The sequence below is a fragment of the Plectropomus leopardus genome, chromosome 17 (assembly GCF_008729295.1).
Source record: "Plectropomus leopardus isolate mb chromosome 17, YSFRI_Pleo_2.0, whole genome shotgun sequence".
Classification (NCBI taxonomy): Eukaryota; Metazoa; Chordata; class Actinopteri; order Perciformes; family Serranidae; genus Plectropomus; species Plectropomus leopardus.
The window spans coordinates 1,355,943-1,383,942 of NC_056479.1; the positions used below are offsets into that span (position 1 = coordinate 1,355,943).

At 40.9% G+C, this 28,000-nt stretch overlaps 2 protein-coding genes across 2 annotated transcripts; both read left to right on the forward strand.

The window, feature by feature from the left end:
* On the forward strand, window positions 1–7,778 carry si:ch211-195b15.8 (dual specificity protein phosphatase 16). Its single transcript, XM_042504164.1, has 5 exons — window positions 1–187; window positions 492–586; window positions 4,131–4,290; window positions 4,410–4,533; window positions 6,108–7,778. Exons 2-5 carry the CDS (start codon window positions 494–496, stop codon window positions 6,916–6,918), a joined length of 1,188 nt encoding a protein of 395 aa, XP_042360098.1. The 5' UTR covers window positions 1–187; window positions 492–493; the 3' UTR covers window positions 6,919–7,778.
* A 2,730-nt stretch (window positions 7,779–10,508) lies between these two features.
* Window positions 10,509–27,993, forward strand: rras (RAS related). Its single transcript, XM_042504668.1, has 6 exons — window positions 10,509–11,108; window positions 15,710–15,797; window positions 18,439–18,541; window positions 20,143–20,251; window positions 21,389–21,507; window positions 23,387–27,993. Exons 1-6 carry the CDS (start codon window positions 11,022–11,024, stop codon window positions 23,472–23,474), a joined length of 594 nt encoding a protein of 197 aa, XP_042360602.1. The 5' UTR covers window positions 10,509–11,021; the 3' UTR covers window positions 23,475–27,993.
* Window positions 27,994–28,000: the final 7 nt, after the last annotated feature.

Below are 28,000 nucleotides of genomic sequence, written 5' to 3' on the forward strand. Positions count from 1 at the left end.
GGCAGAGTGAGGACAGAAGAGGCAGCAACAGCAGCGGCAGCAGCACTGGACCGTTTGTCTCAAAGAACAGCAGTGGACAGTTTTTCTCAGAGAGCAGCAGTGGACACAGAGCTGGGACTGAGGCCTGCCGTGGACCTCTGCTGCAGACACAGGAGACATACGGCCACTTTACGCAGGGACAACAACAGTGAGTAATAATTAATAAGCAGAATTTTGCCTTTTAAATGGGAAAAAAAGTCTTCCTCAAACAAAAAGCAGCATGTCCTCACACTATGCTGCGTGTTTTTCAGTCTGATATGTGTGTTCGGATTAGACAGAGTTGCAGGGAGTTTGCTGCGCGCGCTCCTCCTGCGTTCTTGCAGAACACAGCAACATTTGGGGCATTAATACAGACAGTTTAGTCCTATGTCAACAAAGAAGAAAAAACAACAACAACAACAACAACAACTCCATGTCTCACTGTAATCCCTGTGATCCGTGTTATGCTGCAGAGATGGTTTGGTCCCGGGAGAGGGAGGCGGAGCGGCCCCAGCTGTCCGTCATCCTGCCGCGGCTCTACCTCGGAGCGGAGAGCGACGTGACGCAGGTGAGACTGGAGAGGAAAAACTGATGTAGAAAAAATATCAAATTCATCACGAACAGTGATGTTGGAAAAGTCCAACATTTTACACTGTGCTTAAGTGAATTGATATAAAATTATGAAAAGAAAAATGTATTTATGATGCAGCAGTGTTCTTGTATTGTTTGATATTAGTCTGTTGTGTTGTTATCGCTGATGCATTAACCCTTCGAAACCTGGAGCGTCATCACTGTGCTGCTTCTTGACGCCTTTCACAATATTTAACCCTTTGAACTCTAAGCAAATTGGTGCGATTTCTTTGAAAAAACATGGAAAAAGATGTTTCACAAACTGCGAGAAAACAGTAGATTTAGAAAAATATTTTCAAAAGCTAGAAAAAAAGGAAAAAAGAAAAAGCTGGGGATAATACTATTTTATAATTATCATAATTACATATTTAAAATTATGTTACAGAATTATCACATTTTAAAAACATTTTTTCAGCCTTGTTTACTGTCTTTGCCTGTTTGTTTTTCTTACTTTCTTTTTCTTGTTGTATTGTTTTGGTTGTATTATTTTATTCATTCTTTTAAAACATGCTCCTTTCTTGCTAATTTGGAGTTTAAAAAAGCAAAAAAACAAACAATAAAAGGCAGTGAGCAAAGTGATAAGAAATGTCTCTTAAATTGAACTGTAGGCTATTTCTAGTTATCATAATTATATATTTAAAATTTATTTTATTAAATGTATGTAGTTTTTTCAGGTCATTTTATTTGTTATGTTTTTTTGTTATGGGGGATAATTCTTAGGCAATTATCTTTTAACTTTTCACTAATTTCTTGCTAATTTCAGGGTCATTTCTTTTTTGCCTTCTTCCCATGTTTTTAAATAAATTAAGACATTTTTCCCAGTTTTTAAAGGGTTAAAGGTCCAGTCTGTAGGATTCAGTGGCATTTAGCAGTGAGGTTTCAGAACTCAAACTCCTTCTGTGTGCCAAGCCTGTAGGAGAAATACGGTGGCCAACACGGAAACATCTAGAGCTTGGTTTTGTTTTTGTTTTTTTGTTTTTGTCTGCTCTGGGCTCCTGTAGAAACAACATGGAGAGCTACTCAGTAGAAGAGGGCCTGCCCCCCAGGAAAGCTGATCAGCCTTGGGCAAATATTTCCCAGTGGCCACTCGCAGTATTGCAGAAATAAAATCCCCTGTGGCCCAGAAAGCATTTTCCCCACAGACCTCATTACAGAAGTGTTGTCTGTAAAACTGCTGCCAGTCAAGTCAAGATCATTTATTTATAAAGTCCATTATCACAAATCACAGTTTGCCTTAGAAGGCTTCACAGCATACAACCTCCCTCTGTTCTTAGACACCAACTGCAACAAGGCCAACTGTGAATCCTTTTTATTCTGATCTTTTGAGCCATTGAGGTTTTATACTTAAAAAAGTTTTCCAGAGCTGAGAAAAACATCATCACGATAGAGTGGTGAAGGGATGACGCATTTTTGTAGGCCACCCAGGAAGTCGGAACGAACTGGTTCCCTCGGCAAAAACCTTTGAGGATTTTTGAATGGGATTTGCGATTATCGCCAAAAATAAGCTATTGTTAGGCTATATATGAACTACATTGCGATCGCACAACTTAAACTTCACAACTACAAACACTGTAAAAACATGTTAAAACACGATTGAAAAATATCTTACACAGATAAATCTACAAGAATGTAACTCTGAAAATCTATAATGCTGGAAAGGCGGACAAGTGGGTCTAATGAATTTCTGTGTCCGGTGGGATGACATCTAATGTCCCCGACAAACACTGTAGTCCCATTTAGCCACTTGTTAGCAACCGCCTTTTTTAAGACGAGTAAAATTTTAAAAGTTCAAAAATTGGGTTTATCGGATGTATTTTACGTTGCAGTGAGAAACGTCTCAATATCTTTAGCCTTTGTTAACCACAGACCTTATTTAAGGTATTTTACCAAAAACCTATTCAAAAAAACCATAGACTTTAGGGCGACGGAACCAGAAGTGCTAAAAGGCTAACAGACTTCCGCGTTTTAGGACTTATTACTTCACCACTCTATGTAAATTTTATGACGTAAGCAGTAACTCTAGGGTGGGACCGCAGAAGTAAACTCGGAAGCTGTAAAACTTTCTCTGCAAATGCGCCAGGCGAGCAGCTCCATAGGAATGGATAGGCGCCATCTTTTTAATTTTTTTTATTAAAGTCTCTGAATAGGACCCACCAGGACCCGGGAAGCCTTTGAAGCCAGTTTTCCTAGTAGCCAAACATTGATACTGCAATTACCAGTCCATGATGCGTTGTAAATCAGTGAATACATTTTTTTAAGGGTCACACCGTCATGTAATGACTCTTTCACCATCAGGATTTGATGCATTCTGTCCAATAACATTTAGAAAGTCTAATAGAGCTGCAAGATATTTTTATTTTATCCCCATTCATATTAGTAAAGCGCTAAAGTGGAAGTTTTTTGGCTGCTGGAGGTCGGCCGCTCAGCAGTGCTCGGTTACACTTAGTCTCTGTAAGTGTGTATTGGCCTGCTCTGTAAGCCAACAATCCCCAGATCATCCAGGTAATTTAATACAGTTGAACCACTGTGGCTTCATGCACCACTGAACAACTTTTAGAGGAATGAACGGGGCCCCACCACCAATGCTGTATCCAGGTCTCTTTTTACATCTACGGGAGCCACTCCTTCATATGAACGGCTCATTCTGATCGTACAAAAACACATCAGTTCCTATATTATATTCCATTTCTGCCAATATGTTTAACATAGAATAAGAATAGCTACATCAGGACACTGTTTGTTGACTTCAGCTCAGTAATCAACGCAATCTCTCCCATGAAGCTGATTTGAAAAATTAACGCTCTGGGCTTCAGTACAACACTCTGCAACTGGATACTGGACTTCCTCAAAAAACAGACTCCAGAGAGTTTGGATTGGCAGTCACACCTCCTCTATATTAGTGCTCAACATCAGAGCGCCCCAGGGCTGTTCGCATTGGACACCAATGACTGCACTCCCAGACATCAGGAGAACTCCGTTGTGAAATATGCTGACAACACCACCATCATTGGCCGTATTACAAACAATGATGAGAGTTCATACCGGGAGTTAATCAAACCTAACCCTAATCAGCCCTAAATCCTGCACACTGGACTATTAATGTGTAAGCAGTATCTTACTGGTGTATTTGGTTGAGGTGGAGCTCATTGTAACCTATGTCTGTGAAATCTGAATTTGAAAGGAAGACATCTCAATGGAATGTAGTGGAGAAACAAGGACAACAAGGACAAAATTTGCCTCTGAAATGTAACGTAGAGTCGTGCAGTATAAATAAAAGTCACTTTCAACCATTGTGTAGTAGTACTTATAGTGTCAGTAAACTGAATGTTATGACCTCACTACAGCCCCAGACCAAAGATCTTAAATAGAGAAACATCACTGAAAGAAAATACAGACTAGTTTCCTTTTCATGAAAAATGCCAGTAATTTACTTCATTGTCAACCTTGTGTGTGTGTGTGTGTGTGTGTGTGTGTGTGTGTAGGAGCGGCTGGCCTCTCTGGGTATCTCCTATGTACTGAGTGTGAGCCGCTGCAGCCCCCAGCCCTCCTTTCTGCCTCGCTCCAGATACCTTCGCATTCCCATCGATGACTCCCTGTGGGACGACCTGCTGCCCTGGATCCCACAGGCTCTGCACTTCATAGGTCAGGACTCTTCACTCTTCACTCACGATCATGTGACCGGCTTATTTGAACGATAGTTACCTGCTGCTTGCCTGTCGCTGTACAGTTTGACTAACTGTCAGTGTGTGGTGTGTGTTCAGATGCAGCCATGTCCTCCGGTGCCTCCGTGCTGGTTCACTGTGCAGCAGGGATCTCTCGCTCCCCGGCTCTGGCTGTAGCTTACATCATGTACAGCCTGGGGATGGACCTGGACCACGCCTACAGGTACACCTTCACACTGGGGCTGGATCTGAGCCTTGGTCTTATTCATTCCATCTGTCAGTGTCATCATCACCTGTTGTGCATGGATGAGGGACTGTCGCTTTGGGGTGTGACTGTTGTGTTACAGCGTGACACTGTGTTCATTCACTGCCACAGCTGTCTGTCTGCAGGGTTTTTCCAGCCTGTGATTGATTTCTTAGTTGCACGTTCCAGTTGTTTTTTCAGCATCAGGATTTTTTCTTTCAGTGACATTGTTTTTTTCAGTGACAGTGTTTTTTTCAGTGACAGTGTTTTTCAGTCATGTTCTTTCAGAGACAGTTACAGTGTTTTTCAGTCTGTTGTTTCGGTGATGGTGTTTTTTAGTGCTTTTGTAGTGACAGTATATTTTCAGTATCAGTGACAATATTCAGTTCAATATTCATTCAGTCACTTGTTATTTTCCGTGATAGTGCTTTTGCAGAGAGGGTGTTTTTTTTATGTGACTGGAAGTAGTCACCACTAAAAAAAAAAAGTCTACAAAAAAAAGTCAGTGTGGAAAAAAACCCCAATACAATACATTATTTATCAATATAAGTGTCGTAATGCCAATGTTTCCCCTTCGACGTCTGTTTGATGCCAAAATGTTAAGTCACAGTCCTTTCTCTCCTCAGTTGTCCATTTGAGTATATAATTGTATCGGACAAACGCCAACATAAGCTACTGTACAAATCTTTTAACAGAAATAAAATGTTTGTTCCTCATTCTTATGTAACTGGAGCTGGTTTCAAAGCAGGCCACCCAACCATCCTCAGTACTGCTCCTCCTGTTCTTCTTAACTCACATCATTATTTGTTACTTTTGGTTCCAAATGAAAGTTCTGTCTTTGTTTGACATGATCACCTCCCTTCCCTCCCACCCTATGCAAACTTTCTCACTCTTCATGCAAAGATGACCACTGTGATAGAAACGTGGTGTTATCACATGGCTCTAAAACAGTGGTAATAATGTCGCACAGTGAGAGAGTTTCAAGGACGGCATGTGATGGTCGTGCAATCAAAGACAGCCAGGGATTAAATTCTGAGTGTCAGAAATTTAGGATGAGCATCTCACTGTGTGACTGCTGTTAAGACCTACGTTTACTGACCAACCAAAAAAAATGCAGCCTGAAATGTTGCATAGTTTAGCACACTGCTAAATGCTAATAGATGCTAATGCTTACTCAGAGCTCTTGTTCCAAATTGGCATGCCAACTTGTCCTCTTTTCCTGCCATAACCGCATCCACATTCTCCTCCTCTTCTTTCTCAGGCTTTTTCCAACACACATAAAAGCTACTGTAGTGAGAGCTCGATTTTTTCTTACATTTCGCTTTTACCACCACAGCTTGGGGGTGGATGACGTTTTGTTCGTATGTGTTTGTTGCGTATTGATGTTAAAAAATGCCCCCCCCCCCCATGCATGGGCCCTTGGCCCCCACCGGCGCTCCACTTAATGTATGACATCACTGCTCTGATACTGTCTGACTGCGCTGTAGATCAGTGTGGAATATCAACTACAGCAGGTGGAGCCATAACCCACTTCCTGTCTGTTTCCTTATAAGGTTTGTGAAAGAGCGCCGGCCCACCATCTCCCCAAACTTCAACTTCCTGGGTCAGCTGCAGCACTTCCAGGGCACACTGAGCCAGAAGGCCTCTGGGGACGGCCTCCTCACCCAGCAGCTGGACAACCGTCCTCCATTCATCAGTGACAGCGTGAAGCACACTAACAGCAGTCACAATGTGAATTGTCAGGCTGACACCAGCGACCCAGCAGAGGTCAGGCAGGAACACACCAAGACTTTGAGCTGCACAGCTAACACACAACAGGGACACACACACTCAGTAGGGAAGCAGCGGCCCTCCCTGTCAGGGAAACTTCATTTGACTCTTAATCAAAACTGGCAGCAGGTCCAGACACCATGTGAGCCTCCAGCTCCGAGTCCCTGTGAGACAGTCCGACCAGCAGCAAAGCCCACACAACTCCCAGCAGCCTCTGCTGCTCTATCAGAGAAACGCAAAAGCCTCACCCTCCTTTTGACCCCTCTGGGAATCTGTCCTCCCTCCCCAGCAAAGAGCAGCCAACAACCACCAGGCAGCACCACGTCCACAACGCTCCACAACAAGGAGACAGTTGATAAGCCAGAGGCAAAGACACAGAGAGAGCCCGTCTCCCACAGGCAGGCAGAGGACACCCACAGGGAGCAGAGCCCCTCCCACAGCAGGTGCAGCAGAGGCGAGGTGAAGGAGCCAGGCCTGCTGTCACCCTTTAGCTTCACCCTCAACAAGCTGCTGGGCTGGGGGGAAAGGGTGCTGCTGGGAGGGGTGTTTGTCCCGGTCAGGATGGGACAGCCGGTCCTGCCGTACAGGTGCTGAGGGGACAGGAGCCGCTGATGCTGCGGATGCTTCTTGTGTCAGTTTGACTTCTTTTCCACCCTCATGGAACAGTTCTGTTCCAGGTCCCCCTGCTCATTTTGAACAGTTCTGAGAGTTTGGAACCAAAAATAAATTGGTTCAGAACCCAAAAAGTTGTTTCTTAGCTGGAACCAAAAAATAGCAGGTTTTCCTGTGCAAGTGCAAATCGTGATAACATCATTGGGATTGTGATATTTTACAGACTGGAAAGAGAAAATGAAGACGGCAACAATTGAGAAGTCTATTTAAAAACTTTAAGACAAAGTGAGCGTGCAGTGGTCTCAGTAATATTTGCTTCATGCTTAATTTTGGGGATAAAAATGAATATCTGTAATAACAGAACAAAAATTCACAGGTAATCAATATAATCTGCACTTCTGTCACTATTGTTTCCTTCAGCTGTACAATGTGCAAGATCTGATGATGCATCCTTCATTACAACTGTTCTGCACAAAAGAGGTGGAAATGCGGGCTGGTTCAGATAAGGTTCTAAGAATCATGAATGGAACCAGTTCAAGAACCGGAGCTCATTTGGTGGAAAAGAGGGATTTTTGTCTGTGCATGTTTGTCAAATTGAAACCAAACCACACATACATGGCCTATACATCCAGAAGTTCTCTATTTAATTATTTATTTATTGCAGAGCTGAATATAAGAGGTATACTGGACAATAAACCTCCACACAAATCTATCTTGTTTATGACCCACTGACAGTGGACATCTTATCCTGTAAAATGCAGTTATTTTAAAAGACTTTAAAAGACTTTTGGTACAATGGTTTGAGATGTATTTACTGATGATTAAAGATGATATTTCCACCATTTCTTATAGTCTTTTTCTCAGTGTGGTTTAGACAGCAGCTTTTCTCAACAATTTAATCTGGTTTTTCGGTGTCATCACTTTCACTTAGCTCTCGCATTCATGAGCCCAGACGAGAATTTGGAAGTAAAACATTAAATACTACTATAACAGTTTTTTTCTGTTTAATCATAAAAAATATTATTTTTGATACAGTTCATAAAGGGGCACATTAGAATATGATTTGCACTGATATGTGTATTTCTCACAATATTCAAAGGCTTCCAGTGGATTAAAGCAAATACTGGAAAGTAAAGTGTGCAACCCTAAAACCATTAGCTAGCTCCCTAAAATGGGACTTGGTCATTAAAACTTTGTGAAGCCCTGGTCTAAGATTTTGTTTCAAAATTCTCTGTAATGGTGAGTTATGCTGTTGAGTTAAATACTCTCTTAACCTTCCTGGTGATATACGGCCCTGCCACACAGCTAACTATGTAACGCTCCAGCAGATGGGCAGTGTACACCAGGGGGTAGCACTTAGGTTCAACTGTGGGCCCCAGTTTTTCAGCAGTATGTATGTATGTAAGTATGAGTGAGTATCTGATCTTTTAAGAATGAAACTAATAAAGCAGGTTGTTTTAGGAAAGTTTTGGAAGACAGGAGGTACTTACAGCACTAATATAAACTATATGGACAAAAGTATTGGGCCACACCTCTTGATCATTGAATTCAGGTGTTTCATTCAGTGCCAATGCCACAGGGCAATGGGACTGAATGAAAATTCCCACAGACACATCTTGTAGAAGGCCTTCGCAGAAGAGTGGAAGCTGTTATAGCTGCAAAGGGGAGACCAACTCCATAATAACCCTCTGGAACCCTTAGTACATTTTTTGGGACCTCATGTCTTATTTCTTAAATTAAATAATAAATTTAAATAATTTTGGCTGTGGTAATGCAAATGGCATAAATCTTAATCAAGTTGTGTATTTTTTGGTTAATTTTAGGATTTCAACTTTAAATCTCACATCAGTCTATAATACAATGTGTAATCAAAATTGTTACTTTGAGCCTCCAGTCCCATTTTGGGACCTATTGACCCCCATTAAAATTACAATTTTTGACTCCTCTGGCATCAAACAGCATAAAATCATGAATTCTATTATGTAAGGATGCCATCCTGTACTCCTGGCTTCATTTTTTTGTTTTTACCATTTTCTGTTATTTTCCACCATTTTATCATCATATGCACACGCATACTCGCGCTCACACGCATGGCCACAAAGGCCCATAGACACCCAAACCTGCACTCCTTCAAGCAATAAAAACATTGGCTCAAAACATCAAAGATGCCACCTAGGGAGGCACCAAAGCAAAGTGGGGTGTACTAAAAGAAATTGTGGGAAAGTCTGCTTTTTTGATTAAGGAGATTTTGAGACCATTAGTGAGTTTATACAAGTGCTGGCACAGCCAAATGTATAAATATATGCAGATATGGCTTTGAATATGTTTAAATATTGAAAATATTTCTCATTTAAAAAAAACCCTGTTTTTAAGGGGTAGAATTTCTGAAAATGAATGGATATTTGGTATTTATGATCAAGTCTGAAGTTGTTTAAAAGATACAAAAAAAAAATACTGTATAGTATTTTTGAAGCAGTTCTCAGAAAGTTTCCATTTTGGGACCTTGGGGTCTGAGAGTGAGTTTTTCTAATTATCTGAAAGTGCACAAACCAAAAAATCAGTGTTGTTGCTAATCATTGACATATCCCAGACTACAATGATCCCCCTCAAAAAAATTCCTTAGCATTTAGCATGTGAAAAATAATTCATTTTTCATTGTGTTTTTCTATTTAAAAATAGTAGCATTATGTAAAGAAACTGGAGTTTAAAGGGTTTAATAATATTAAAATTAATATTATACCTGTAACTGAGTATTTTTACAGTGTGGTATTAGTATCTTAATTTAAGTAACAGATCTGAATACTTTGTCCACCACTGAATGTGGCCTAACATTTCTCTGTTCTCACCTGCAGATGAAATGAACTGAAAATGATAGATGTAAAAGTTTGTTAATATTTTTACTTAGCCTACACTGTGTTACACTTACGCTCATAACTTGATCATCAACGACAAGAAAACACACGTTTGATTTGAAAAGGCTAAATCTAAATATTGATCAGGATGGTCTTGCATTAGGATGTGTCCTGGGTTTTGACTGGATCTCACTGTGTGCTGTGTTGTGGTATGTTGGTGGTAGTTACAGAGACGAGTGTCTTCATGACGGTGGATTGTGGGCTGCGGGTTCGATCTGACTGCTGATAGACGTTTCTGGCTAGAGGCCAGATGGAAAAGTGAGGTATGCGTTGCCTCGGGGCGCACATTTCTACAGAAAGCATTCCACATTTGGATCCAGATACAATGTTGTAGCGCTCCTGTGGATAACGTGTAGATAACACAACATAACCTGCTTAAAACGTCTTCAGTTTAACATTAAGAAAATAACTTATTGTCTCATTAACGCGGTGTTGTGAGGTTACATTGATTGTGCCTGTAAACCACCGAGACAACATCTGTTTTATGACACAATGCTGAATGAAATATTAGTTTGTAGATTATTATAGTGACAGACGGTGAAATAGTTCGGACCTCGCGCTGTTTTTACATCCTGCGCGAGCCACCAGCTCGAAATGATGTAACGAAACTCCAAATGACCAAATAAGGAAAGTGACACATGAAAGTGGAATTTGTTCTGCTCCGTGTTCATTTCTAAAGAGAACACAGCTGAAGTGTGTGTGTTAGAGTGTATCTATCATGTCCTCTCTGACACACCGACGCGCCGGCTCGTGTGTGAAGTAGCGCGCGAGCTTCTTAGTTTGTGGAGGAAAAAGAAAAGAGGAAGCAGTTCCGCCCAGCAGCGCCTGGAGGCCGAGACACGAAGAGAAAAGCAGCAGAGACACAGCCCGCTTCACACCGAGGACACGGCTCTGTCTCCGGCTGTCTGTGGCCTGCTACTTGTTGCTTCGGCGGGGGGACAGTGGAGTCCCGCTGGACGGTGGTTGCCAGGTCTGCTCGTGTTGAAAACGTCGTGTTAGAAAATGAGCTTCATGTGAAGAAGTTGGACTCGTCCATGCTGGTGTCTGCTAACAGGATCGGTAACAGGCGGCCCCTCTCGAGGACTGGACTTTGGATTTTGGTTTTGCTGGTGAACGGCGGGACTCAGGCCCTTGAAGGTTTTTGATCAGGACAAATCCCAGTTCCAGACCAGTATGAGTGGAGAAGAGGAAAGATTCAAACTGGTGGTGGTGGGAGGAGGAGGGGTGGGGAAGAGCGCCCTGACCATCCAGTTCATCCAGGTATTCACTGCATAACATCTGGAGCTTATGCTCTCTCACACAGCCTGGAGCTCAGACTGTAGATGCATGCACAGAACACTCTGTCAAATGTCACATTTCCATCAGTTTATACTTAATTCCATTAGTTTATGTTATCTGAAGACTGTACAAGTTGTAACGTGTGACTTTGACTCATTAATGCTTCACAGATCAGCTACTGGCTATTAATAAGGAAAAAAGTCGCCAGGTTGTGAAAAAAACATTTGCTGGTGAGTCATTAATGCTCATGTCATTAGTCACAGATTTCCCACTTTCTCTGTCTTATTGTAAGAACAATAAGTTAGAAACAATAAGAACAAAGACGTTATAGGCTACATAGGAGGAGTATTTTTTACAACCTGGCAACCCATATTGTTGTTCACACCATAACTGATTGTTACTTATCACTGATCTATGATGTATTTGGAAGTAGTGGTGGGGAAAAATATTGATATAGCATATAGGGATGCTTGATTGATATTGGATTATTTTGCCGATATCTGATATGCCAATATTTAACATTTCATTTGGCTGATACTGATAGCAATATTACTAGGGCTGGGCAACATGAAGATACTATATCATACTGATATATGAGACTATATATCATTTTAGATACTGGATATTGTTACATCATGATATTGAATGAATGGTGTTTTTTCCTTATTTTTTTTAAAGGTTGTGTTACAGTAAAGTGATGTACTTTTCTCAACTTATCAGATAGTTCTACTTGTTGTAATACTTGCCTTTACCCACTAAGTCATTATATCAACATTACTAATTATATGTGTTACTAATGATTTTTACTGCTAATGGTTATTCCTACAATATTGTCACATCAAAGAGGAAATGTGGTTAAAAAAATTGTAATGTTCAATTCTGTCTCCCAGTTCTAGCATTAATTAAGTGCTTTTGAGGATATTTAAAAATATCAAAATATATATTGCGTATAGGGATATTACCTAAAAATATTACAATATAACTACCAGCCCATATTGCCCAACCCTAGATAAGCATTTTTTTCCCCACCTAATTTGAATGTCCCTCAAGTCAAGTCAAGTCCCTTCTGTAGTGGAATTAACATCATATTCTGCAGACTGTTATCGTGATGGACCACTAGCAGATTGAGACATGAAATACAATAATTTTCAACATATGTAATACTTATTCATTGTACAAAATAAGAAATATATATCAAGTGTTGATGTTACCAGTGACATGCCGATATTATTGTGCATCACTATATCACAATATTTTGTGTGGCAATCTTGTTGTGATTCACTGACACCAAGTATCCTTTTTTTAAAAAACCATCAAACTTATTATACAAATTAAACCTTTGGTGGCCTACTAGAACAATAAAATCAAAGTTTTTTTTAGTCCACTTGATACATTTGATTGAAGTGAAAAAAAAACTTTCTTGAAAACTTAATCTTGTCAGACAAAACAGATGTTGACACATTTTTCTTTGGCGGACATAATTTACAGTTGAATGAAACAATCATAAATTGCAGTCCCAGTCGGGTCATCCTCGCCCTGATACCATCTCTCCTCCCTGTCTTCGTCCGGTGCCTTCGGTTTTTTGTCTCTCCTCTGGTCTGACTCGCCGTTCGGCACAGGCCACCGGTGGAGGTCCTCTCGTGGTCTGCTGCATTCAGTCCAAACCGCACACAACTCCTCTGGATGTTGATAAGTGCCACCCTATCGTAGAAAAGTCGTGCTTCAACAGAAGGGGCCATGGTATAAAAAAAATAGACAAATATAAAAAAAAGTAGCAAGGTTTTGCATCTACATACACCTCACAGAGTTTGAAAGAGAGACTGAGTAAGTAAGAAATATATAAAAGAAAGTCACCACTGTAAAGTTTTCACTGGCCTTCATGCTATTTTCTGCTGTTTACTAACCTGTTATCTGACCTGTCCATAGCATCAAATGTGACACACTAAAAAAAAAACCAACACCCTCACAGAAAGGCATACTTGTCTGCTGCAGCACCGTGTACACAGCTCTGCTCTGCTGGCAATGGGAAAGCAGCAGCCCATTCTTAGTGGCTTTACCCATTTTTAAAAAAGCATACGCGCGCTAAGTTTTGTTGAATAAGAGTATAAGTTACAGACTTGGTATTTGCTAACAAAGCCAGAAACCAAAGGAGCTGACTCCTCTAAAGCTTGAACTTGAACTTGTTTTGGAAAGTATAGTATAGACTAAAGTTCTATTAGAGACAGTGGTGGAGCAAGTATTTACATCCACAGCTTAAGTTTATGTAACAATACCACACTGGAACATCTGTAAAGTCACTAGTAACTAAAGCTGTCAGATAAATGGGCTGGAGTAAAGAAAGACAACTATATTTTCCTGTGAAATCAAATTCAGTATAGTATAAGTATAAAATGGAAATAATCTGGTTAATAATATTACATTGGATTTATATAGCACCTTCCAAGGACTTAAGGTCTCTTTAAAGTGAGGACCGGGATCTTGAAACTAATTCGATGGGAGACAGGGAGCCAGTGAAGGTTTTTTATTTCTGGGGTGATGTGGTGCCGAGATTTGGTGTTTTCTGGTAAGATGGGCAGCTGCGTTCTGGACCTGTTAGAGTATATTGATGGAGGTGGAGCTGATACCATAAAGGAGTGAGTTGCAGTAGTCAGTGGGAGGAAATTAACACGTTGATTAGTCTTTCTGCAGCGGGGGGTGTGAGACAGGGTCGGATCTTGGCAATATTTCAGAGGTCATGGAAGGACGTTTTGATAACTTGGTGGAGATGAGGCTCAAAGGAGAGGGTGGAATTAAAGATCACGCCACACGGTACACGGTAGCGGGCCTGAGGAGAGGCGGAGACAGTGGTGAGTGTGGGATTATTCATTTTGCAGATTATATTTGGATTTGTTGAGGACTTCTGTTTTATCACTGTTGAGTTTGAGGAAATCAGGCAGGAGTAGATGTGGGGTGGGGTGGGGGGGGTGTTGGAGCTGTGGTAGATCTGGGTGTCGTCAGCGTAGCAGTGGAGACCCAGGTTGAAGTGTTGGAGTATCTGGCCGAGGGGTAGGATGTAGATGATGAAGAGGAGGGGTACAGAGCCTTGAGGAACACCTTGTGTGACTGTGGCTGTGGCAGATGTATGATTGAAATGGGATCTGTTGGAGAGGTAGGACCGGAACCAGCTGAGTGCAGTACCCTAATACCGAGGTTTTTGAGTTTGGTGAGCAGGATGTTATGGCTCACGGTATCGATGGCTGCACTCAGGTTGAGGAGGATGAGGATGTTGAGGGAACCAGTGTCACAAGAGGTGATGAGATTGTTGAGGACTTTAAGAAGAGCGGTTTCTGTGCTGTTGAGGGGATAGAAACCAGATTGGAGGGGTTCAAACAGGTTATTTGTGTGGAGAGGGGATTGGAGTTTTGTGGCGACGATGCGTTTTAGAAATGGTTCCAGGGTTTTAGAAATGAAGGGGAGGTTAGAGATTGGGCGGTAGTTAGTAAGGGAGGAGGGGGCAAGGCCAGTTTTTTAAGGATTGGGGTGACCACAGCAGTTTTGAAGGTGGAGGGAACAGTTCCGTGGGACAGTGAGGAGTTGAAAAGGTTAGTAAAGTAGGGGCAAATGACAGGAAGGAAGGACTTCAACAGGGGAGTGGTAAGGGGATTGAGGGAGCAGGTAGTGGGTTTGGAAGCGTTATTGAGTTTGGAGACTTCAGGAAGAGTGACCAGGTCGAACTGGGAGAGGTGGCAGTGGGGAGGAGGGGTCGGGAGATCCAGGGAGATAGGGGGAAGAGGGGCCATGGTAGATGCTGGATTGATTGATTGATTGATAGTGTCAATTTTGTCAGCGAAGAACTGGAGGAAAGAGTTGCAGAGAGCAAGAGTAGAGGTAGGGCTTAAGGAGGTTGCTCACTGTGGAGAAGAGATGTTAAAAGAGATGGTTTTAGTTTTGCGCGGGGCCAGAGTGTGGAGGGAGGAAGACAAGGCTGAGTTAAGATGGTTCGTGAGATCATCAGGTGAGATGAGGGTTGAGTCCAGGGAAAGAGTAATGGAGAGCTGGTCAGAGACATGTTGGGGATTGATGGATTATAGGTTACGAAAGGTGATTTCTCTGAGTAGGCGGGTAAGTGCTGGTAGATTTATGGAGAAGACAATATCAAGGATATGAGCTTTGTCAGGGGTGGGGAAGGTGACATGTTGGGTGAGAGTGAAATTGTCCAGAAGAGTGGCAAATTCAGAGCTTGGAGGTGAGGGAGCCCATGTGGACATTGAGGTCACCTAGTAGCAGCAGGCGTGAAGAGAAGGATGAGGCTAATGTGAGAAGTTCAGCGAAATGGTTACAGGAGCATATTTGGAAACAAATGTATCTTTACTGGAATATTGATGACAGACTCTGATGAAGGCGTGCACATCAGGTCTCATCTAATCATTAGCAGTAACAAAAGGCCTCCCACCAGCAGAGCTTTAGGAAGGAGCCAGGTATTTGTTGTAAGGCAGGCTGCTGTATTTAAGAGATGGAGTTGCCTGCTGACAGCAGCCAAACAGCTGCACAATGATCTGATCCCACAGCAGTGGTTTCTTATTAACACTGAGTGTGTCCCACAGTCCTACTTTGTGTCAGACTACGACCCCACCATTGAAGACTCCTACACCAAGATCTGCACTGTGGATGGAAAGGAGACCCGGCTGGACAGTAAGGCTCCGTCACACTGGATATGAATGTGTTCGTCAGAGTGTGTGAAAGGCTTTGTTTGAAAGCAGAGGGTGTGTTGCACTGGGATGTGATATGACACAGGCAGTGTGCTTGCTCTCTGGCTCTTTCATTCCCTTGTTAGGACTTGTATTTGGCTGGTGTTGCAGCACAGAGCCAGGCTGCAGTGTGTTGGGTCACACTCCTGTTTCAACACTCAGTAATATGTGAATCATCAGAGAGCTGCTGTTTGTCTCGCTGTCTGGCTGCTCGCAATTTGCTTCCATGTTTGTTTACAGCTCCATCGAGTTGGCTCCAGTTTTAGAGTCTTGTGCATTCTTCTCTACACTTTCAAAAGCACACCACATGAGACAGTTTGGAGAAATGTGAAAAGTAGGAGGACGTCATTATTATATTACTCATGATATTCTTGACTGTATATGCATACAGATGTTGCAGTGTGTGCTGTGGGTGGGGTTCAGGGTGGGACCAGCATATTATGACACATAAATGCTCTGTCTAGTCACCAGCTCTGTCAGAGACCTCAACCGGAACAGCTTTTGTTAGCTCAAGTTGTGCCTCTATTGCATTACATTTAAAGGAATGCCTTGAAGTGAGGCTGTAAGACATACTTATGTATAGCTAAGTGTGTTACTTATGATAGGTGGCGGTCGGCGTTCTCCTGGTTTGCAGAAACAGACAGTGCACACACCCTTCAGCTCAGCCTTACCCTGCTGTATAGAGGGGTTGGTATTGAAACATGCTTTCGCCACTATAGTGGACGCTGTGTTGAGAGTGTTTTCAACATGAAGTTTTGTTTCAGTCAGATTGTAAAAGCTGCCCGAACAGCTGACTGTTGAGAGATGAAAAATGTAGTGCCAAAGGTAAAGGCTTTGTGACAGGGAAATAAAGCAGCGAAAATACTCTAAATACAGCGTCCACTTAAACTGATATAAATTTTTCAGGTATTCCTTTTTAAAGTGGGTAAAATACATTTTGATATCAACCTCTCTGGGGTGCGAACCTCATCTGTTTCTGCAGACTGCCGAACGCCAGCTAATACACTGACTATATATAAGTATCTCATACAGCCCCACTTCAAAAATCTCAAACTACCCCTTTAGGTCTTTGAGCTAAGAATTTGTTCTCTGAGAATTAAATCCCTGGTGATTTCTGAAAACACCCCAAAAATTGTTTAACAACACTAAGTGGTTGAAAGGTAACGTTCAAAGACTCTGCTAACTATCCAGATAGAAAAGAAAAGATTTATAACCTCTTTCCCAAGTTGACTGTTTCCTAATTACATACTCTGCGCACTGATTTGTTCACCATGAACCAAAATTTTAATCTTTAATTATCAGTGTTTTTCCCTATATCAACATTTCTTTCTGTTGTTTGTTGCCCAAATAAGCAAGGACATCATGCAAGGACATTGCGTTATTTTTGGCAACCACCTCTGAATTAGTAAATAAAGTTGTAAAGCAAGTCAGGAACTTGTGCAGTGGACAGTCATTTTTTATTCAGATTCAGTTTGAGTCTGTGAGGATTCTAGAAATACTAACATCGCAACAGTCAGTGCTGTTCTTGTTGGGTTTTGACAGGTCTGTAGAGATTTATCTTTCAGAAAAAAACACATTCTCTGCTCTGACATAAATCTGTTGATAAAACAAGAGAGGCATAAACTGGTCCCTTTTTCACCAAATTAATTCTTGAACTGGTTTGGTTCAGGATTCTTAGAATCTTGGTGCTATCTAGCCAACCAGCCCGAGTTTCCACCAGGTTTGAGCAGAACCATTGTAATAGAGGATGTCATCAATGGAGGGTGTTGCACAATGCACAACGGAAGTAAACAGTCATAGCAGAATGGAGGATCCCATTGATTATCTGCAAACTTTTGTTCTATAAGTACAGACATTTGCTTTTTATAGAACAAGCAGGAACCAACCATTAAAAGGCATGGGCAGCTAGTCCTGTGGAATATTTAAAATCACTGCAGCCTGGCAATCAGATGACTTTCTGTTGATTCTTCAGCACAAACATTACCAATCATGAACACCACTTAGTAATAATAATCAGCTCTAAACAAAACTGTTGCTAAGCTCACACCTAAACACAGATAGCTTTTATGCTGACATGTTGTTTTGTTATTCTTGGTCTAGGGTTTTCACAAAACAGTAATGCCTAAATTTGATACAGTTTCTTGAAAAATATTGATATTGGATTTATTTAAAGATAAATATAGCAAAACTATAACATGACAACAAGGACTTTTTTGACTTTGTTAGTAGCAGAGAGCAGCAGAATGACTGTTGGAAACATAAATAACAAGAGAGAGAGAGACAAAGTGCAGCTGGTAGTTGTTTATTGATGGTGTGTGAAATAAGTATTAAAATTGTTTCAGATGTTTAGAATGGTTATACTGATAAATCTGTATTTTTGACAACACTGATCTGACAAAACTGGTCTCACTGATCTGAAACACACTGTACCATTACATAACTGATGATAACATATGGAAACCAACACTTTGTCCTGGAAAAACTGTTTCTGTTGAGCTGTAAAGGAAAAGGCAGTGCATTTTAATAAACTGTGTGTGTGTGTGTGTGTGTGTGTGTGTGTGTGTGTGTGTGTGTGTGTGTTTCAGTCCTGGATACAGCAGGTCAGGAGGAGTTTGGAGCGATGAGGGAGCAGTACATGCGCTCAGGAGAAGGCTTCTTATTGGTGTTTGCGCTCAACGACCGGGGCAGGTAATGGACATTGTGTGATGAGTGCCTCAGAGGTGGACTCTGTGAGCTGACTGGTATGTCAGTGTAACCATGTGAAGTTGTCACTCACATTATCAAGTCTGAATTCCTGCTAAAGAGGAAGTGCAGTGAGGTGTCGCTGGCGGTGACACTGACGTGGCCGCTCTCTGTCCAGTTCAGAGAGGTGCAGTGAGTTCAAGATCTAACATTCCTTTATTGTCACAACTTACACAAGTAGTGGAGTAAAATTCTCTGGTATAAGCTTGTTGACACAGCTGCAAGAACAGCAATAAAACTGACAGGAGAAAGGCATTAAAAAAATACAAAGAAAAACAGTGAGGAGCACAAATCAGGTGGGCTATACTCAGCACCACCTTGTTCATTCATGTCATGGATAACTGTACATTTGCATGTGTTCTTTTCCAACTAAACTTCCAACTAGTTGAATGTACATGTCTCACACACACTCAATCAACCCAGTGTGTGGTAACTTTTTAATTGTTGTGAAACATTTGTCGGTTGATTGTTCCTGTCTGTGTCTTCATGTGGTTTGTAGCAGAGCTAAATATACACCAGCAGATAAAGAGATAATCTTATCTTAGACAAAGAGTCCATGGTTAGCAGTTTATAAAAGTGAAAGTGAAAGTAAAAAGAGGCACAGTCCTGTTTGAGGCCAGAAAACCTAGAAATTACATCACAAACCTGACACATTAAAAAAACTACAGGAGTTATGAATTGTGCTCATGTGCATTACATGAGGTACTGTATGTATAGCTTGATTTCTGTCAAAAAATAAATTATACTGCTCTAGATTTAAAGGTATACAATGCAGGATTTTCCTAACAATCTATAAACTCATACAGCAGTAATCCCTAATGATCATCACTATGAGCCACTTTCAGTGTGACTGTCCGCAACAAAGTCCCTACCAGCCTTTTCTCGTTTGTTGTCTTACTTTTTCTTTCTATTTTCGATTTAATTCAAAGGTAAATTTCTTGTAACTTCATAGTCATTTCTGGCTTATTTCTGGGTTATTTCTTGTTTTTGAATGAAATCAAGCTAATTTGCTCAGGTTAAATAATTCATTAAAACCAAACTTATCAGAAAACGACACTGGGTGATAGGAATGACATAAAATGACAGAAACCATCTTGGGAAAATTTTATTTTGCATGTACTTTGAGTGTTTAGTTTGGCCTATGTCTCATCTGCTAACATGGAGGGGCGGGCTTTATGACCTTTCCTGCAGTCAGACACCAGCGATGATCCAGATTGAAAAACTTTACTGCGTCCAAGAGACACACAAGCAAAATATAAATTATGCAAATTATACTTTCAACAAAATGTTATTTAATGTATGTATGATGTCTAAAAGCATGCATACAGCATATGTGTTTTGGTTTTATACAATTCTACATTTTTGAAACACAAGTTTTCAGAGAGCTTTTCTCATCATTGTCATGATCATCATGATCATCATCATCCGCTGTTCTTATTGGTCATTGTTGTGTGTATATAGGACATTTTTCCTGTAAATCAGAATCCATATGAATCCATGTTTGTTGACATTGTGATCTCTAACTCTGCCCCTCTGTCCCCCGACAGCTACCACGAGGTCCAGAAATTTCACACTCAGATCCTGAGAGTGAAGGACCGAGACGACTTCCCCATGGTGCTGATTGGAAACAAGGCTGACCTGGAGCAGCAGAGAGTGGTGAGGCACACCTGCATGCATCTGTACGGGCTCAGTTAGCTCTCCCATTGGTCTTGCTTTGGGGAGTATAGTTAGCTGGTATCAGACAGAACAGACAACTCGAACGCAGTGGAGTGGGTGGACTTATATCAGTTCTCATCCAAAGTTGAGAAATATCAGATTGTGTATGAAACTATGGGTTTATGGGTTCAAATTTGCCTCGGTTATTAGGCAAACTCATCTGATTTGCTGGATGAGGCCACCGAATCTAAAGGAGGAGCAGCAAATTTCAAACCCAGCTATGATTTAGAGGGCTGAAAGGCCACAGCCCAGCAGCACATTAAAAAACATGATGAAATGCAGCTTATAATTCAACTGAAAATGTTTTTCCTACACCTACATATCCATCTACACGGAAATGACACTGCAACAAAAACAACAGCATCCCAACCAGCATTTTTTGCTTCTAAAAACATTCTGAGAATGGTACAATGCAACCACTGAATGTTTTAGTAATGTTTTCAGCGGCAAGTTTTCTTTTATTTCCCATAACCTTGTTATTAAAGTTAGGATAATATTCACTATAAACATCAAAAAATGTTTAAAACATATGACATTAACTTACATTTTCATAAAAATGGTCCATAATCTCAGTCCTCAATAATGTTATGAATGTTGCTTTGAAAATGTTCCTGCTTTGTTCTTATGTAACATTATGGGAACGTTTTATAAAAACATTCTATGATCTGTCACCTCTCAACATCACCAATTATTCTCAGAATGTTGCAGTTGCAGTTACAGCGTTATGTTGTAGTCAGCTTTAACCTTACAGGAACATTATTTGAAATGATAAACATCCTTAAAACGTTCTTTGAACTTTAGATTAAAATGTTTTCTGTAAAACATTATTGCAACTTGTAGGTAATGTTAATTTTGGTGGAACGTTCCCTGCTAGCTGGGAACCTGTTTTTATTTTGTTCAGCTGTTGCGTTTTTGTGGAGGGAGGCGGACAGTTTTCTGCCTGTAGTGTAAGCTTTAATCTACCGTCTACAGGTGGACCGCTCATCACTGACGTGAATGTGTGTGAGACAGGATGAAAGGGACGCGGTGACAGAGGAGGATCTTAGTGTGCCAACAGATTGTTTGCTTTGTGTGCAGATCTCATGGGAGGATGCTCAGGCGTTCGCCAGAGAGAACAGGATCCACTACATGGAGGCCTCGGCCAAGAATCGCTACAACGTGGATGAAGTCTTCATGGAGTTGGTACAGATTATCAGGTACACTTCTTATTCCTTATTTATTTGACTTTAATTTAGTCAGGTTGGAGTAACTGACATTGGGCCTCATGCAGCAACATTCTCTTAAAGTTCTCTTATATTTTCTCTTAATTTTCTGGTAAGAGAAAATATTAGAGAAGTTAACTCCAGTTGCACCAAACGCTCTGTACCATCCAAATGTACTCTGACCAGGTGAGTTCAATGATGAATCCCATTGATCATAAGTCACATGTTAGCACTGGTAAAGTCATAAACACAGTGTAAGGACAGGTGATGTGTCATGTGCATGACACCAAAAAAGTTGACGTTCTGTTAAAAATTGAAGTTATCATGTACTTATTGTGGAATGAAGAGTACAATATTTCCCTCTGAAATGTGTTGGAGTAGAAGTACAATGCAGTATGAGATTAAAATACCTAAGTAAAGTAAGAGTACTTCAGATTTGTATTTTGGTTCAGTACTTGAGTTAATGCACTTAGTAACATTTCAGCACTGGTCAACAGAGGGATTGACACAGTCACTGGAATCAGTGCATCAAATATACAATTATTTCTTTAGCCCTAATACAATAATTATTGATTAAAATTACTCTAAAACATAATTTAATTGATATTCATTCTTTTTTTAAAAGATTTTTTCTGCATTTTTGCCTTTATTAGAGAGGGCAGAAGATTGATAGCGGGAGAGAGAGAGAGAGAGAGGGGGGGGGTGACATGCAGCAAATGGCCACGAGCTGGAATCGAACCTGTGGCAGGAACACTACCTTCATACATGGGGCGACAGCTTTATCCACTGAGCCACTGGACACCCCAATTCATGCATTCTTTAAAAAATCTTCCTCAGATGTAATAATTACTTTGAATTTACTCTTGTTTGACTAGATTAAGGGGTGTATGGTGAATAATGGTGCAGAAATTGGGAATATTCACATCTAAAATTAACTTTTTTTGTAAAAGTGAAAAAAAGGGAGTAGGATTTGATCTTTTGTATTCAGTTCCTTCTACTCCTTTTTGGACGTTTGTTCACTGCATTTCTCTGATGGCCATTCTGATGTTGTTGTTTTTTGCTTATATTTTATTTTGCTCTCCTATTTTACAATCTGTGGTCTGTTAAAATGAGATTTTTTTTTCTTATCTTGGTCAGAGTGATTTGGACCACTCGTAAAATGTTCCTACCGAAGAGAAAAGCAAAATGTAATATGGTCAATCCCAAAATTCAGTGGGTAGTAACAAAATAATAACAAATCATGGATATGAACAAAAATAAGAGAAAATGTGTTTGTAAATTGTTTCTTGCATGAGGCCCAGAGGCTCCTCACATGCCAAAACCCTGCACAGAGGTTTTTGATCCTCTCAGACAGAACTGCACAACTCTGGAACGTCATCACAGCAGCAACACTTTGCTCTTTTGTCACCACGAACGTGAAGTAAACAGTAGAAATATAGCATTCATTTAAAAAGTAACATATCAAACAAATACAAATATGAAGTTGAGCCTGGTCCCACTTTTTGGCCAGGGAGCTCTCTGCATTGCATAGCAGGACAGGAATGAGAGGGCTGCGTTTTTCCAGGCAGGGCTACTGTCAGCCTGTACGCAGCCAAAAGCTCAAAGAATTCCCAAAGCAGGGAACAAATCAAAAGCAGAACCTTTGACAGACGTTCCACATTACATGTTGTTTGAGTCCTATAGGTAGTTTTATCATACGCCCAAGAACCTTCTTAAACAGTTTCTATATAGACCTCTCCCAACGTCTTTAGCCTGCATTAATCAATATTTTTACTATCATCAGTCAGTCAGGTGACACCGTGTAATGTGTACATGAGGACACCAGCAGCAGAGTTTCAAATGATTCAGTTCTATTTCTCTCCTCCGTCCACAGAAGGTTTCAGGAGATGGAGAGTCCTCCTCCTCCAGCTCATCACACGGGGAAACAGAAGAGTGGTGGCTGTCCCTGTGTCCTCCTCTAAGCACTGTTACTATGAACGCCAAAGCCTCGTCTGCGCGTCATGTGAGTGTGTGTGTATCTGTGTGAGTGTGTGAGAGAGAAAGAGAAATATACGGTGCATCATTTTCTTTCCAAATGGTTTCATTTTGCACTTTTGTCTAAAGCATTTTTAAATCAGTGTAATTTCAGATGTTAGTGAGGATCTAAAGGGAGATGCAGCAGCAGGAGAGTTGGTCTGGTGGAGAAACAAAAGTCACAGCTGCGGCTGCTGTACTGCTGTTATGGAGTAATAATGACCTTACTACAAGTAGTGTTCAGAGACACAAACGCCATCATGTGTTGTAGAAATGACCAAACTGCTGTTGGCGCTGCATCCTGCAGGTACAGATGTCAGCAGTGACATCATCACCACAGTGCTGACTCTTAGGCCGGAGATATAGTTTTTTTTTTAACCACGTGTTTGCATAGACAGTGCACTGCATCCTGATTCTAATTTTTCACATGTTGCTCATGTACTGTTCCACTAAAGCAGAGAAATCAGACCGTATAGAACTTCCACATTTGCACGATGAAAACAATAAACACAGCAACACTCGAGGAGGTCACCATAGATGATAGCGGCGCCATCATAGATGGTATGTATCAAGCATGTGGGGAGTATGTTCTGCCAACACTGCCCTGACAGTTCATATGCCTTTCATACACATCTTGCATACACATTGCGTTTACCTTTAACAGGGTTCATACAGTCATAAAAAACCTGGAAAGGTCATGGAAATTGCAAGTAGCATTTTCCAGGTCTGAAATAGTTTTGGAGAAGCTGTGGAATTTTATTTCACAAACCTGAAAAATAACACATGATGTGTTAAAGGATTGTCAGCAATTTTAAAAATCCAATGATAATTACTGTTTTTACAGTTTCTGGCTGCAATAAATGGTGCATTTTTTGATGACTTCCATGCCTGCTGACCTGCGGCTTTGGAAGACGTTTTCTGTAAAAATCAACAGAAACGTTTTTTCCTTAAAAATCTGCGACAGAATTTTTTAGGGAATAAAAGGCCAACATTTTTTAAAGAAAACATGTTGGTTGTAAAGCATGTTGTCTTTAATAATCACCGTTTTTTTGTAATTGCCAACAAATTTTTATAGAAAAAAATACAAATATTTTCTTCAAAAATTGCCAAATATTTTTAAAGGAAAAAAAATAGCCAACATTTTGTAAAATTGACAGTAAATAAAAACAAAATAAAGCCATTTGAAGTTGAATGCCCCTTCCTCTAAAGCCAAAATAAAAACATAAGTCCCTCCACTGTGCTTAAAAAATTATTTGACATGCATTCCCCTTATTTCACCAACTGCTCCCCTCACATAGATAATAAACAGTCCCTTAGTTAGATTTAGATATTCAGTTCTAATCCTATTCTGAATTTGTTGTTTTTTGGTTTTGTTTTTTAAATAATATATATTTTAAAAAGCTATGAAAAGAACTGAGTATTGATGTTCATTTTAGAGATTGTATTGTCTTGAAAATTTTCCTTAAAGTCATTGAAATTTGTTGGTAAAAATGCATATGAACCCTGTCTTAAAGACGTGCAAAACCATCGTGCCAAACAGACGCATATATGGGAGGCAACGATCGTGCACATATGAATGCATAGTGAAAAGGAAGTATATCTCCAGTCTAAAACGGTGTCGGGAAAATGCAACAGTTAGTCCCAATCCTGTCTTGTACAGAAATGGTCATGTCAAACATGTGCTTGTAACATTCCACCTTGCTCATGACATGTGACATTCCCACAAACGAGCCATAAGATCCATGTGCTGTCATGTTCCATGCCGTCCTCTGAGGGGCAGCAGAGCCCCACAGCAGGATGCTGAAAGCACAGGGGGGAAGTGTAGCCTTAAGTTGCCTTGTTCCATCACCCTACTTGGGTTGCCAAAACGAGACAGAATATTGATATGATCCAGATGCAGACTGTTTCAGCTCCTGGTCGCTAGCTGGATAAAGAAGAGTCTCATTCCAGGTTTTGTGAACTTCAGCCTGACAGCGCATTGGTCATGACAGCAGAACTTGTTTGTGTGTTTGCACATTTTAACATTTAAATGGTGGGCATGATGTTGTGTCAGCACAAATACTCTCTTGATGTTCATTGTTTTGGTGATAGGTGGACTGCATTGTGGTACTCATGTTTTTTTCTCTCCTTTCATTTTTTTTTTACATCTATATTATCAGTGTAAGAAATGAGGCGCACTGAATGTTTAATGTTTATTTCACAGAAATCAGGTGATCACATGGTGAAAGTTAATTCTTCACCGAAGTGTAACAGTTAATCCAAATATAAGGTTCACTTTTTATAGAGCTTTCAACTACATTACATGGTCTTCATCCAATAATGGAGAAAGTCAGTCATGGAGATGGTTCAATTGTCATCACGTGGCCTTAGTTTGAAATTTTAATCATGTAATGGCTGCAAAAAATGATCTGAAGTTGTTGAATGGTTTGTGGTAAGAGCTGACTCTTTGCTCTGACAGTCCATCAATGTTAGGAAGTCCTGCTCATGGGCGTAGTCCTTCTGGATGCTTCTGGGTTTCCCTTCTCATCATTATATATCCACCTGTTATCATGCGACTGTTTCTAACTGAGATCACACAGTGACAAATAAGCCACCACTAAGACAACAGAGCAAGCTGTATTCACCAATTCAGGCATTGTTAAGAGGTGTAAATTCTGAAAAATCTAGTAAGTGGACCTTGACTTAGGCCAGAGATATACTTGCTTGTAACCACCTGCTTGCATAGACATCTAGCTGTGTCACGAACATAACTATACAAAGGTGTGTACTAAGTATGTTGTTGAAGGATTCCACTGAAATAAACACCAGAGGACATAGACTGTACATGGGAGGAGTTTGCCGTCAGGGGTTTCTGGCAGAAATCTATCATTTTAAGTCAGACATTATTCTTGTCCAATCATTCATCCATTTTCATCCGGTTAGCGGAGGCCAATGGCAAAGCAGCAAGCTGAGCAAAGCACTCCAGTTGTCCCTCTCCCCAGAAATGCTCTCCAGCTCCTCCAGGGGGACCCTGAAGCATTTCCAGGTCAGATGAGATAAAAAAAAATCCCTCCAGCACGTTCTGGGTCTGCCCCTCAGAGCACATGAGGTCCAACGAGGTGCCCAGGAGGATCCTGATCAGATGCCCGAACCCCCTCAACTGGCCCCTTTCACAGGATGGAGCAGCAGCTCGAGCTCCCTCAGAATATCTGAGCTCCTCTCTACATCTCTAAGGCTGAGTCCAGACATCCACATCTCATTCTCCCAGTCACTCCCCAAAGCTCATGGCCATAGGTGAGGGTTATGACTTCCCTCTTCACCATGACCATCTGCATCACTGCTGATGCCACACCAAAGACCCAAAGTACTTCCTTTGCTTCGTGCACTTACTCTTCTAACTCAGAGGGGGCAATCCACCGTTTTCCAGCAGAGAGCTATGGCCTCAGACTTGGAGGTGCTGATTGGCCACTTCACACTCGGCTACAAACTGCCCCAGTGCATGCTGAATGTCACAGTGTGATGAAGTAACAGAACCACATCATCTGTAAAGAGTAGAGATGAAAGTCTGAGGTCCCCAAACTGGACACTTTCTTCCCACTGGCTTTGCCTTGTGATCTTGTACCTAAAGCTAACCAAGGAAAGGCTTTTTGGCCGAAACTCCTGAAGGCAAACTTCTCCTGACAGCACTCTAGAGCTTCAGGATTTGCATGATGTGAACAATAAACATTGCGACACTGGAGGAGGTCACTATATTGTTCATTCTGAGATGACAGCAGAAAATGCGACAGTGGTGTCATTGTAGATGATAGGTTGAAGCAGGGCCTCTAAATCAAGTACGTTGTGACAATGGCGAGTACATATGTAACACTGCCTCTACCTTATATGTGCCTTTTGCATCTTGCATACTCGCAGCATTCATTTTGGAGGATGTTCACTACCAGCTCACAAGGCAGCCATCGTGCCAAAGGGAACGTGCAGTTAGGAGCAAGTACTCAGCCTAAAGTATATTTTGTCCTGTAGTGGAAAGGAAACTCTGTGACATATTATAGCAGAGAGTTCATAATCTCCTTTACAGTCTCATAGGAGCCTAAAAGTGACTGAGGTCCTTCTGCATAGAGTTTATTATAAATCCTCTGAGGGTGTCCAGAGTAAGAGGTTTACAGGGTGTGTTTGTTCTGCCACTATTTAGTCATAATTTGGACTCTGGACTGCATTCTAATGCTAAAGATGTGTCGTCACTGTGAGATCCTCATCCAAAGGCTTCAATTTCACTTGAAAAGTGAAAAAAAGAAGAAAAAAACAACTTTCACCATGTAGCCAAATTTCCACTTTCTATTCTGTCATTTGTAATGCTTTGGTTTTTACTCCTTTTTACTTTAATAAGAAATCCTATGTATATCTACCTTACAACCTGCAATTCACGTCATCAGTTTTATATTGAAATTTAAGTCTCTTTTATACACCATTAAAACATTTATTCAAACATGCCCTCGTG